The 12,492-nt window shown below is 38.1% G+C and overlaps 2 protein-coding genes across 2 annotated transcripts; both read right to left on the reverse strand.

The window, feature by feature from the left end:
- Positions 1-410: 410 nt before the first annotated feature.
- Positions 411-5,790, reverse strand: LOC108343032 (PWWP domain-containing protein 1). Its single transcript, XM_017581048.2, has 2 exons — positions 4,550-5,790; positions 411-3,080 (listed from the first exon to the last, which is right to left on the reverse strand). Exons 1-2 carry the CDS (start codon positions 5,466-5,468, stop codon positions 721-723), a joined length of 3,279 nt encoding a protein of 1,092 aa, XP_017436537.1. The 5' UTR covers positions 5,469-5,790; the 3' UTR covers positions 411-720.
- Positions 5,791-6,726: 936 nt separating this feature from the next.
- LOC108343308 (PWWP domain-containing protein 1) lies at positions 6,727-11,572 on the reverse strand. The gene is made up of 2 exons (XM_017581504.2): positions 10,467-11,572; positions 6,727-9,474 (listed from the first exon to the last, which is right to left on the reverse strand). Exons 1-2 carry the CDS (start codon positions 11,332-11,334, stop codon positions 7,064-7,066), a joined length of 3,279 nt encoding a protein of 1,092 aa, XP_017436993.1. The 5' UTR covers positions 11,335-11,572; the 3' UTR covers positions 6,727-7,063.
- Positions 11,573-12,492: the final 920 nt, after the last annotated feature.

Below are 12,492 nucleotides of genomic sequence, written 5' to 3' on the forward strand. Positions count from 1 at the left end.
AATTTCGAAGAAAAATTAGAAACAACGGTTTGCCAATTAGCGCTTAAGCTATCAATTTACTATAATTTACTCATTTGAAATGCATATTTTTACACTTTTTTAAACCATGATTATGCTAGCATTTAGTACATCTTAAAAAATTTCAGGACAAAACATTTTAATTATAAGTTTAAACTGTATCTAAATTTATGAAATTAGTATTTATCACTCTGTAAAATTCACTCTGTAAACTCGAGAAAATCAATTAAACCGTATATCTTCTGACGGGTGGAAAATATTACATTAAAGTCAATCTCATAACAAAAAATAAATTATTTGAATGAATCATTAATTTTTTCAACGACAACAAAATTAGGTGACAATAGATAATCTTCAAAGCTTAACATATGTAAAAGTATATGCCACGAAAGAAAAAAAGAAAAGAAAGTTGGGTTATCTAACCCACGCACAATATAATATTCTAATTTAAAAAAAAAATTCACATCATACAATATACACTAGTACGTGCGAACATCCACCAATCAACTGGGTACACCCCAATCCCAACAACCCTCAGAATGATATCGGAAAAGTTAAGAACTTGTAATACAGACAATATGTGCATTTACAAATTTTTGGAGCCCAAAATCTACAAATAAGCCCAATCAGCTCACTCGCCAAAACATGACCCAATTCCATAATTTTCTTGTGTATGTGTGAATGATTGAAGAGTAAATTTGGTCAGAGCGGATGGTAAGGCACATAGCCCAATAAACCCGTCAAGTTAGTGACAACATCGCTGCACCTAGTCAAAAGGTGTATCATTTGCTGTGATATATCAACCGTGCTTGCAGTAGCTGATGCTGTGGCGTTAATAAAATTCAGACTGTTTCGGGGTGCCATTGCCAATTCAGAATTACGCAAATTATGTTGAAGAGGTTTCGAAAACTGTGTAGGAAGAGGAAGAATAGGCAACGGGGGTTGTAATGTCATCTTTTGAACATTCTTACTATTAAAATCCGTTGCAACAGATGGCGAGCCAGCATCAGCAAAGCTAGCATTGTTGAACTTGTTTCTATTACCCACCATTATTTGGTCTCCATTACTACTTTCTTCCCCACCTAACATGAATTTTACACGAGAGTTTCCTTTACTACTACTTCCATTACCCGTGACCAGACCCGACTCATCACCTGTAGATTTCTTCAGGCACGACTTCAGCTGGATGGGCTGAGAAAGTGGTTGTATAGATGATGCTGTTGCCAAGCGATGAACCACTGGGAGATCCTTCACCCGAGCTATGTCACTTACACCATCATCTACCTTACCCTTTGCAGCTTCGGACACTTCCGGAGCAGGATCCCCAAATTCCCTAAGAAAACACCTCACACCCGCACTGCCAAATAAGGATTGATTTCCAAAAGAGTATTTATAGGCAGCCTGTGCATCAGCCTTGTGCAAGAAAACAACTCGACAAGTTGATGAGTTCCAAAATTGACGGAAACCTGAAGGATCCATTGGGCCAAAGCGAGCAAACCTTGCCTTCAGCTCTGGAATAGACGGAAGTGTTGTTTCAGGAGGAAATTTGATCATCAACATTGTGGGCTCAACTGCCTTAGCTGGAGAGTTCCCTTTCTTGATCGAGTCTAGTTTCACTACCTTGGATGGAGCCTGGGATTCTATCCCATCTTCTCGCCGGGCATCAGAAGTTTTCTGACTGGTCACTGCTTTTTCTGAAGCTAGAGCCTTTATATCTTTAATTTTCTTCAACCTCTTGGCAGCAATTTCCTCTTGCCGATCAGAGGGTGCCCTTTTCCGCCCTGCTTTTGTGGGCTCAGCAGGCCGAATGACATGTTTCACTGGTTTTACAATCGGTGAAGCTTTGACATACTCGTCAGGACTGTCAGATGTCCTGAGACTTGTAGGAGATTTAGTGAGTCGGATTTCAGGAGTTTCAATCTCAGTTGGTGGAGATACAAACAAGCTTTTTCTGTAAACAAGAGACCTGAATCGCAGAAAGAACAGCTGAACAGCTCCAGGTATCTTTCTTTCAATGCCATGAAAAGGGTTCAAAGCCAGGGCCTGCAAATCACCCAAAAGTTGGGGCAAAGCCAAACTAGAATTTCCTATGGTATCCATGGGCATCGAATTATCGGCATTAACATCCACCTTCAATTGTTCTGCAGGAAAATCCTCTTTAGAAGCCAAACCAACTGAGACAGCTTTTCCAGTTGATTTTACAGAAACTGATTTCCCAAATGTAGAATTCCTCTCTGGAAAGCCTAAGGTAGGATGAAAGTTTAAGTCGGTTTTCTTTTTCTTTTTCTTCTTTTCCTGCCCAACAGCAGAAGCTTCAGAATTCAACTCATCTGCAGGTCTCTTAAGACCTTTAATCTTCTTCACCACACTAATTTTGTGATGCTTTGCTTCGACTGGTGAACCATATACATTATTTTCACTTTTAACTTGATGCATGTTATCTAATCCACCAGCATTCATCACGGGTCCCTGCTCTGTTTGGTTAAAATCTTCGCATTGTCTTGACAATTTTGCATTCCCATCATGTATAGCATCAACAACTTTGTTCTCCAGACCTGATGGTTGACACATGTCATCAGCTGTGCTTGGTACTACCGCCTCCCCAGACAAATCAGACCTAACCATGCTTTTACTTGAAGCATTATCCAGTTCAAAACTCTGCGTTACTTTGTCAGATGAATCCTTTCCCTTGTCGAGAATAGCCTTTGCGTCTGAGGAAATGGAAAGGGATGTAAGACCACATTCGTCTGCTTGAACCTGACCCATTAAATCTTCTTTGGCATCTGAAGTTGAAGCTGAAACATTATGACTGACAAATCCAGTGTCTTCTTTTTTTTCTAAATTATGAAGTGTCAAAGGAACAGCTGGACCCCTCTTCTGGAATAGATAACTATTTGCTGCATTAGATTTGTCCTCCGTGTAGGCTGATTGGACAGAATTATTTGGATCATCTCTTCGCTTAAGAAGGTATCTATCTTTCTTCAAAGCCTCCTTAACTTCAACAGATTTGCTATTCCCACCACCCAAAGCCTCTGCAATCACCAGTGGACCACTCAAAGGAGCTGAAAAAGAATTGAAAACAGAGAAAAAAAAGTAGCATTAATGTTTCAAGTGACTTTGAATTGCTCGAGACACAACAACAAACATCTTCAATCCACATAAAATAGCGTCCTTATGCAAGTGAGGGGATAAAATACAATAGATCACACTGTGAAATTAAACTGATGGTCAAATTAAAAGGATAATAATAAAATCAGACAATCCAGTTATACTCAAGACATTATAGCAAGCTTCACCTTTCATGATTCACATTCACAAGGCTCTTCTGTGAACACAAAAAGTTTGTATTAAAGTAATTAAGAATAATTGCAATAATAAGAACTAAGGCTAACCCAACTAAGTGTGGGTCGATTACAAGGATCAAGTTATGCCACTGGGCCCTATAATGAAAATTTCAATAAAACCATTTTTTCTGTTCGTTAGAGGGTTCTTCTATATTACCCAATAAACTTAGATTAACAATTTTAGAATCTCATGTTTGTTTAAGTTAAAATAATAACGAAACATATCTAGGAATTCTTTTTAATGTTTCCCAACAAAACATGCAATTGGAGGGGGTGCAAATCCAAGATTACCACTTAGGTGGGGAAGTTTAAGATTCATCAAAAACTTATCTGAATTCATAGGGAACTTATAAGCATACCAAAGGCATTTACAACATTCTGAAAAATCATGATTTGCAGGAAAGACAATTCCCAAGAATAAAACAATAGATTTTCCAAACCAAATGCTACTGTAGATTAAGGTCTAGGTTTCTCCATAAATTCATTATGGTCTTGATACAGTTTTTAATCTAATAATCTTCCATTGGATACTTTTCTTCCATTCCACTACAGCCCCTAGTAGTCTACTCGGTCACCAAATCCACCTTACTCTTAAGCAGGTTTCTGTCGTAATCCTCTTAATAGGAGCTACTCCAACATACATTCTTATCAACCTTGTCTTCGTCATGCATTCCCACTCATTCACCTCGATATTCATCATAACCTAAACTAGTTGTGTCTAACGATGATATATCCATCAAAAACATTAATCAATCATGTTTTTAGACAGTAAGCTATGTAAACTTTTGTCAGAGACTCAAACACAGAATAAATGTTTCAGCTACCAAGCACAAACATCAAAACGATTCAAACCTCTATTAGAGTGTTAACAAACGAGCTCCAGAGCAACAACAGTAAAAGACTTAACCAAAACCAAAACACATTTTATGCAATAAAGAATATCAGAGACTCATATCTTCCCTTCTGAGTCAAGTGCTTAAACATCTAAGAGTAGGTATTGTTATGTACGAAGACGTGTATATTCCTAACAACACAACTACTTTATTCCAAAACCCAAAAACCTAGAAAGATTTGGTCATCAAATTCATAGTCAGCAGACACAAACAACACATAGACAAAGTTACTGAAAAACATATCGCCATTAACCAATAAAAGTGAAAGGAATAACTATATATGTGTATATATACCTCTAGGAGTGTGCCTAACAATCCCAGGCTGATAGGTTTTATTATTCGGAGAATGAGTGGTGCGCACGGGATGTACACCAAAAGCCTGGGCATAAGTCTCATCAAACTGCTCAAACACCGCCTTCCGGTAAGCCGAAAGGGTAGCCTTATTGTTAATGAATCCAATGCTTCCGCGGCCACCATCATGTGGAGATATCGCCAATTGTTTCACAAATGCGAGGGTCTCACTCGGTTTAAACCTATCCCTCGCCTTCCTAATCTGGCCCTCAGAATACAACCCTCCAGGCTCATAATCTTCCACATCAACACAAAAATACCCTTCAACATTTATGGGTCTAAAATTATTAGCATTCCTACACCTACAAGACAAACCAAGCCCACGCCTCCTGCAGGCCTCATCAACCGCCTCCTCCACAGCCCTCAGAAACGTCCTCGAACTCGTCTGCTGCGATTTCTCCGCGAAATTGGCGTCAAACGGAATAAGCTCCTCCGGTTCGAACCAGCCGTAGCTGCTATCACCGAAGAACGCCACCAACACATGCCCCTCCCGCTTCAAGCGACGCACTGACGGGGACGCAAACGCCTCGTTGTAAACATGCCCGGGCCACCACGGGTGAGACTTCACCTTCCCCCACACCATGTCACCAACCTCGAACCCAAGCCCTAGATCCCGCGACACGTGCCTCTCAGCTGCCACGTACTCGTCGAATTCCGATAACAGAGATCCGCTATCGGAACCGGGAAATTTATCGCCTTCATTTTCCTCCGTCAATCTATCGATGGTAGACGATGCGTCACCGTCAGAGGAAACCCTAACCCTAAACTCTTCCGTTGAAGAGTAGCCGAGTTTCTGGTCTGGCGAAACCCTAGGAGAATCCGCAACAGCCGGCTCATTGTCTTGAGAGTGCAATTCAGTCATTAGTGGCGTCGCTGTTGAAAGAGATGAGAAATTGAAGAAATGAAACCCTAGGAACGAACTCGGGCGAGGGTTAGAGGTTTCACTCGCAGACCACTGAGTGGGTGCTAACCCTAATTATAACAAACAAAAATTGTTCTTCATTGCATTTGTGACTATTTCTTGGATTGAATCTTTGATTTTTCTTATCAGCGACAGTTTAAACAGAATTTATTACAGTAATATTGGTTTTGAAAAGTGTCACAAATACACGAAGATTCAATGACTAGCTCTAGAGCTTCTAGTTATTTCAACTGGGAAGATAAAGCGTCTTCATTTAAACTGTTTGGTGGAAAGGGCAAAAGCAAAAAAAAGTAAAAAAAATTCTTAATATTAAGAAAGGAAAATCCATTTTAGATTATTCTCTTTTAAAATCAATTGCACAAAATAATATATTCTGTTACTTTTCTTTTCATTTCCTCTATTTTTCAATTTTAGTCTAATCATTTTCTTCCATTTCCCTCCCTGTAAACTATGATAGTTAGCAATATTTTTCCATACCATTTCATACACAAAGAAATAAATTGTATTGACTAGTTAAACTTTAAAAAAACAAAAAATAATATTACGAAACTAATATTAAAAAATTATATTTTTTCACATTTAAATTATTTTATACTTTTACCTGTCTCCCAATCCAATCAAAATTATTTGCAACATTTTTAATTAACCCTTTAAGTTATCTGTCTATTATACATACAGTACTTTCCCAATTTCCCTTCCTCATTTAAAAAAGAAATAAGTTTTGGAATTGAACTCTAGAGAACAAATTTTGGTGGAGTTTCCAGTTGTGTAAATTCAGCTGGTGGGGCCCGAATTCCTTTGGGTACAGTGAAAATGAGCTATTTGGAGAATTACTACCCTTGAATTGGGGTATTAAATATTAAAAGAATATTATATTGGAATAATGCTATTCATAAATATGAAATCCACATCTATGCATTGAAACGTTGGAATATTCTGTTTTTCGTCATTACAATCAATAGTTGTTCAAATTGTTGGTTTGGAAAAAAAGAGAAGGAAACCCTTATCATCTAAGACTAAAATATTTCTCAAAAATCAGACAAGAAAGAATAACAGATATAGATTACAAAGGACCAATTTCAGATATCATTAAATGAAGTAAAAATGGGTAAAATTTACTCATGTTAAAGAGAAAAAAGTTAATTTAGTTTTATTTATGAACTAGAAGGTAGGCAAAGAGAAAAAAAGGACATGAATCTTAGCAAAGAAATGTGTTTATATTGAATAGTTGAGGAAACTATTGTAACGTCACACATAGATTCTTAATTGCGGACGGAACCCACAGTGAACGTAACATTGGGGCCAATAATAGCGTAAAGGATGCCTAAGGTACAAAAAAAGTCAGGAAATATATATGAACCGAGTAACCCCCAATTCCACCCCAGAAATAGCTAATAAGATGCTACTGAAAATACATTTATGGAGCTCAAAATCTCAGAGAAACTGACCAATCCAATCCACAATATTCCGCTCGATAATTTTTCTTGTGTATGTATGAATGATATGGAAAAGGGAACATTGAAGAGTAAATTTGGTCAGAGTGAATGGTAAGGCACATAGCCCAATAAACCAGTCAAGTTAGTGACAACATCACTGCACCTTGTCAAAAGGTGTATCATTTGCTGTGATATATCAACCGTGCTTGCAGTAGCTGATGCTGTGGCGTTAATAAAATTCGGACTGCTTCGGGGTGCCATTGCCAATTCAGAATTACGCAAATTATGTTGAGGGGGTTTCGAAAACTGTGTAGGAAGAGGAAGAATAGGCAACGGGGGTTGTAATGTCATCTTTTGAATATTCTTACTATTAAAATCCGTTGCAACAGATGGTGTGTCAGCATCGGCAAAACTAGCATTGTTGAACTTGTTTCTATTACCCACCAGTATTTGGTCTCCCTTACTACTTTCTTCCCCACCCAACATGAATTTGACACGAGAATTTCCTTTACTACTACTTCCATTACCCGAGACCAGACCGGACTCATCACCGGTCGATTTCTTCAGGCACGACTTCAGCTGGATGGGCTGGGGAAGTGGTTGCATAGATGATACTGATGCTGATGCCAGGCGATGAACCACTGGGGAATCCTTCATCCGAGCTATGTCACTTACACCATCATCTACCTTACCCTTTGCAGCTTCGGAAACTTCCGGAGCAGGATCCCCAAATTCCCTAATGAAACACCTCACACCCACACTACCAAATAAAGATTGATTTCCTACAGAGTATTTATATGCAGCTTGTGCATCAGCCTTGTGCAAGAAAACAACTCGACAAGTTGACGAGTTCCAAAATTGACGGAAACCTGATTGATCCATTGGGCCAAAGCGAGCAAACCTTGCTTTCAGCTCTGGAATAGACGGAAGAGTTGTATCAGGAGGAAATTTGATCATCAACATTGTGGGCTCAACTGCCTTAGCTGGAGAGTTCACTTTCTTCATTGTGTCTAGTTTCACCAACTTGGATGGACCCTGGGAAAAGGTTTCCATGCCATCTTCTCGCCGGGCTTCAGAAGTTTTATGACTGCTCACTGCTTTTTCTGAAGCTAGAGCCTTTAAATCCTTGATTTTCTTCAACCTCTTGGCAGCAATTTCATCTTGCCTATCAGAAGAGGCCCTTTTCCGCCCAGCTTTTGTAGGATCATCAGGCCGAACAATATGTTTCACAGGTTTTACAATCTGAGAAACTTTGACAAACTCATCAGGATTGCCAGATGTCCTGAGACTGGAAGGAGATTTAGTGAGGCGAACTTCAGGAGCTTCATTTTCAGACAAGCTTTTCTGGTAAACAAGAGACCTGAAACGCAGAAAGAATAGCTGAACAGCCCCAGGGATCTTTCTTTCAATGCCATGAAAAGGGTTCAAAGCAAGGGCCTGCAGATCACCCAAAAGTTGTGGCAATTCCACATTAGCATTTCCAATGGTATCCACGGGCAGCAAATTCCGGGTATTAGCATCCGCCACCACTTGTTCTGAAGGAGAATTCTCTCCTGGAGCCAGATCAATTGAAACAGCTTTTCCTGTTGATTTTACAGAAACTGATTCCCCAAATGTAGAATGCTTCTCTGGAAAGCCTAATGTAGGTTGTAAATTCAAGTCCTTTTTCTTTTTCTTCTTTCTCTCTCCTACAGCAGAAATCTCAGAGTTCAATTGAGCTGCAGGTCTTAAATTCAAGTTCTTTTTCTTTTTATTCTTTCTCTCTCCAACAGCAGAAGTCTCAGAGTTCAACTCAGCTGCAGATCTCTTGTGAACTTTTATCTTCTTCACCTTAAGCTTTGCTTCAAGTGGTGAACCATATACATTATTTTCACTCTTAATCTGATGCATTTCATTTACTCCACCAGCAACAGTCTGGGGTCCCAGCACTACTTGGTTAAAATCATCACATGGTCCGGACAATTTTGTATTCCCTTCATATTTAACATCAACAGAAACTTCGTTCTCCGGATGTGATAGTTGAGACATCTCATCAACCGTGGCCAACTCCCTAGACAAGTCAGACCGGACCATACTTTTACTAAAAGCATTATCATGTTCAAAGTTGTGGGTCATTTCTTCAAAAGATTCCTTTCCCTTGTCATGAAGAGGCTTTATGTCTGCAGAAATGGCAGAAGAATGTCCAGAGCCATCTGCTTGAACACGACCTTTTAAATGTTCTTTGGCATCTGAAATTGAAGCAGCACCGTCATAACAAACAAATCCTGTGTCTGCTGGTATTTCCAATTTAGGTGTCACAGACACAACTGGAGCCCTCTTCTGAAATACATAACTATTTGTGGCATCGGAATTATCCTCCTCGTATGCTAATTGAACAGAGTTATTTGGATCATTTCTCCGTTTAAGAAGGTATCTATCCTTCTTTGAAGCCTCCTTGACTTTAAGAGATTTGGTAGGGCTCTTCCCACTGCCCAAGGTTTCTGCAATCACCAGTGGACCACTCAAGGGAGCTGAAAAGAAGTAAAAAACAGAAAAAGGTAGGGTTAACATCGAAGTGGCTTTGAATAAGATCATGCTCACTTAACATAAATTAGCATCCTTACATACGTGAGGGGATAAACTACAAGAGTTCATAATGTAAAATTAAACTAATGTTCAAATTAAAAGGCTGATAATGGTCAATTTATGCTTCTTACTTTTAAATTTGTGGGGAAGTAAATTATTTATTGTAAGAAGCAAAACTTGGTAATCTTAGTTGAAGGAGGTTAGGAACATGAGAAATATAAGATCTTATCCCAGAATAATTTAGAGTATCTTAGATGATCTTAAGATTTATTCTTCTGTTATGTTTCATGATTTGTTTCCTTATTTAATCAGGATCTCTATAGTTTTAAGAAACCTAATTAGAATCAGATCATTAACAATATGATTTATAGCCATACCATACCATGGATATAGAATAACAACTCCTATTATTATATTTGTATTTATTGAATCAACATACATAAAATGGACTTCGTTGTGTAGTCCATGCACACAGTTTTGAGCATCTCTTCCATCTATTTCTCTCTTTCAACCTGAAGTTAGTTAGAGATTCAAACACAAATAACAAACATTTCAGCTACCAAACACAGACATCAGAACTATTCAACCCTCTATAATTGAAGAAAGTTGACAGACAATCTCCAGAACAACAACAACCAGAAGATAATTAATCAGAACAATTTTATGCAATAAAGAAGGTCCGAACACTCATATTTTCACTACAGAATTTAATGCTTAAACATCTAAGAGTATGCAAGTCCCAAGACTTGTATATTCCTAACAACTCGATTGCTTTATTCCAAAACCGTAAAGATCTAGAAAGATTTGGTCATTAAATCCATTGTCAACAATGACACAAACAATAGATAGAAGGAAAAAAAAAAAACAGTGAAATACAATGTGTCTCCAATAACAAATAAACCTGAGAAGGGAGCACTATATATGTATATATATATACCTCTAGGAGTGTGCCTCACTGTCCCAGACTGATCAAGTGGATTGATACGAGGATGAGTGGCGCGCACAGACTGCACCCCAAAAGCCTGGGCATAAGTCTCATCAAACTGCTCAAATACCGCCTTCCGGTAAGCCGAAAGGGTGGCCTTATTGTTAGCGAATCCAATGCTCCCGCGGCCACCATCATGTGGAGCAATCGCCAATTGCTTCACGAAAGCAAGAGTCTCACTGGGATTAAAACTATCCCTTGCCTTCGCAATCTGGCTATCAGAATACAACCCACCAGGTTCATAATCTTCCACATCAACACAAAAATACCCTTCAACATTTGTGGGCCTAAAATTATCAGTCTTCCTACACCTACAAGCTAAACCAAGCCCACGCCTCCTACAGGCCTCATCAACCGCCTCCTCCACGGCCCTCAAAAACGTCCTCGCATTCGTCTGCAGTGATTTCTCAGCGAAATTTGCATCGAACGGAATAAGCTCCGCCGGCTCAAACCAGCCGTAGCTGCTATCGCCGAAGAACGCCACCAACACGTGTCCCTCCCGCTTCATGCGACGCACCGAAGGCGACGCAAACACTTCGTTGTATATGTGCCCGGGCCACCACGGGTGAGATTTCACCTTCCCCCATACCATATCTCCGACCTCAAACCCAAACCCCAGATCCCGCGACACGTGTCTCTCAGCTGTCACGTACTCATCGAATTCTGACAGCAATCGATCGAAGTTGGACGGTGTGTCACCTTCGGAGCATACCCCAACGCTATACTCTTCCGTTGAAGCGCCCTGGACTCTGTGGTTTCGCGAAACCCTTGGAGAATCGGTAGCAGCCGCGGCATTGTCTTGAGAGTGCAATTCGGTCATTAGGGGCTTCGTTATTATAGGAAATTAGAATTTTACGGAACAGAACACCACGAACGGTGGCCGGAGTTAAAGGTTGCACTTGCATGGGAGAGAGCTTGCCATTTCTATGGCATCCTCAGAAAAAAAAAAATAGAGAAATGAAAAATTAGAATGCTAAATAGATAATTAAAACCCTAATAATTTCTATTAGTTTTTCATTTTCAAAACTAATCATATGAAGTTATGTAGTTTGAAATAATGTACACTTAAACATAATTGATCCTCATTATATTACAAACAATTTCATATTATTTTTATGACTATCTCCCTCAATTTATTCCACATTTATATACACAATAGTTTGGTTATAAGATTAAAACAAATTTCTCCTTTAAATAGATATTGAAAAGAAAATATTAATTTTTTAAACAAGGAAAATTAAGTCACATTTTTTTTTGTAAGACTTATATAACTCACATCTAAGGAATAGTTTATTTAAAATTATTTTATCAATACTTAATGACATTTTATTGTATCGAAGTACTTAATACTTAGTTTGAGAGAGACTAATACATAAAAATAAGTTGATAAAGTATACGTGAATTAAGTTTGATAGAGTAAAAATAAAAAAGAGACAAAGAAGACATTAAATATGTTGAAATGAAAAAAAGAGAGTAAATAAATTAAACAAATTAATTGTATCAATTTTTTAAAGGCTATAAATCATTGTTGTTTTACATGAGGGTGAAAAATAAACTTCAAGAGTTGCAAATTAAATACATAGGATTTATTCAACTGTTTAGGGGGCAGGGGAGGTGAGAGTAAATATGGTGTAACTATGAGAAATTAAAACTGTAATTTAAATTAGCAAAATTAAGAATAATGCATATTACACTTTTATGTGATTATTTAATCACTGGTTAATTCATAATTTTTTATTATTTGTGTGTAAGTATATGATTCAAGCTTTTATATATATGTGAATGCAAATATACTTATAACTAATAGTTCTTAAAATTTACCCTTATACAAATAGAATAACATAAAGCATTTGAAATATAAAATATATGTGTTTATTTTTACTTTAGATCCTTCAAGCATTACTTACGCAATTTTAGTCCTATGTTTCAGTTACACAAATCCTTCAAGTATAGAAATTCTGTGATTTTAGCTTCCATC

This window comes from Vigna angularis, chromosome 6 (assembly GCF_016808095.1).
Source record: "Vigna angularis cultivar LongXiaoDou No.4 chromosome 6, ASM1680809v1, whole genome shotgun sequence".
NCBI classification, from domain to species: domain Eukaryota; kingdom Viridiplantae; phylum Streptophyta; class Magnoliopsida; order Fabales; family Fabaceae; genus Vigna; species Vigna angularis.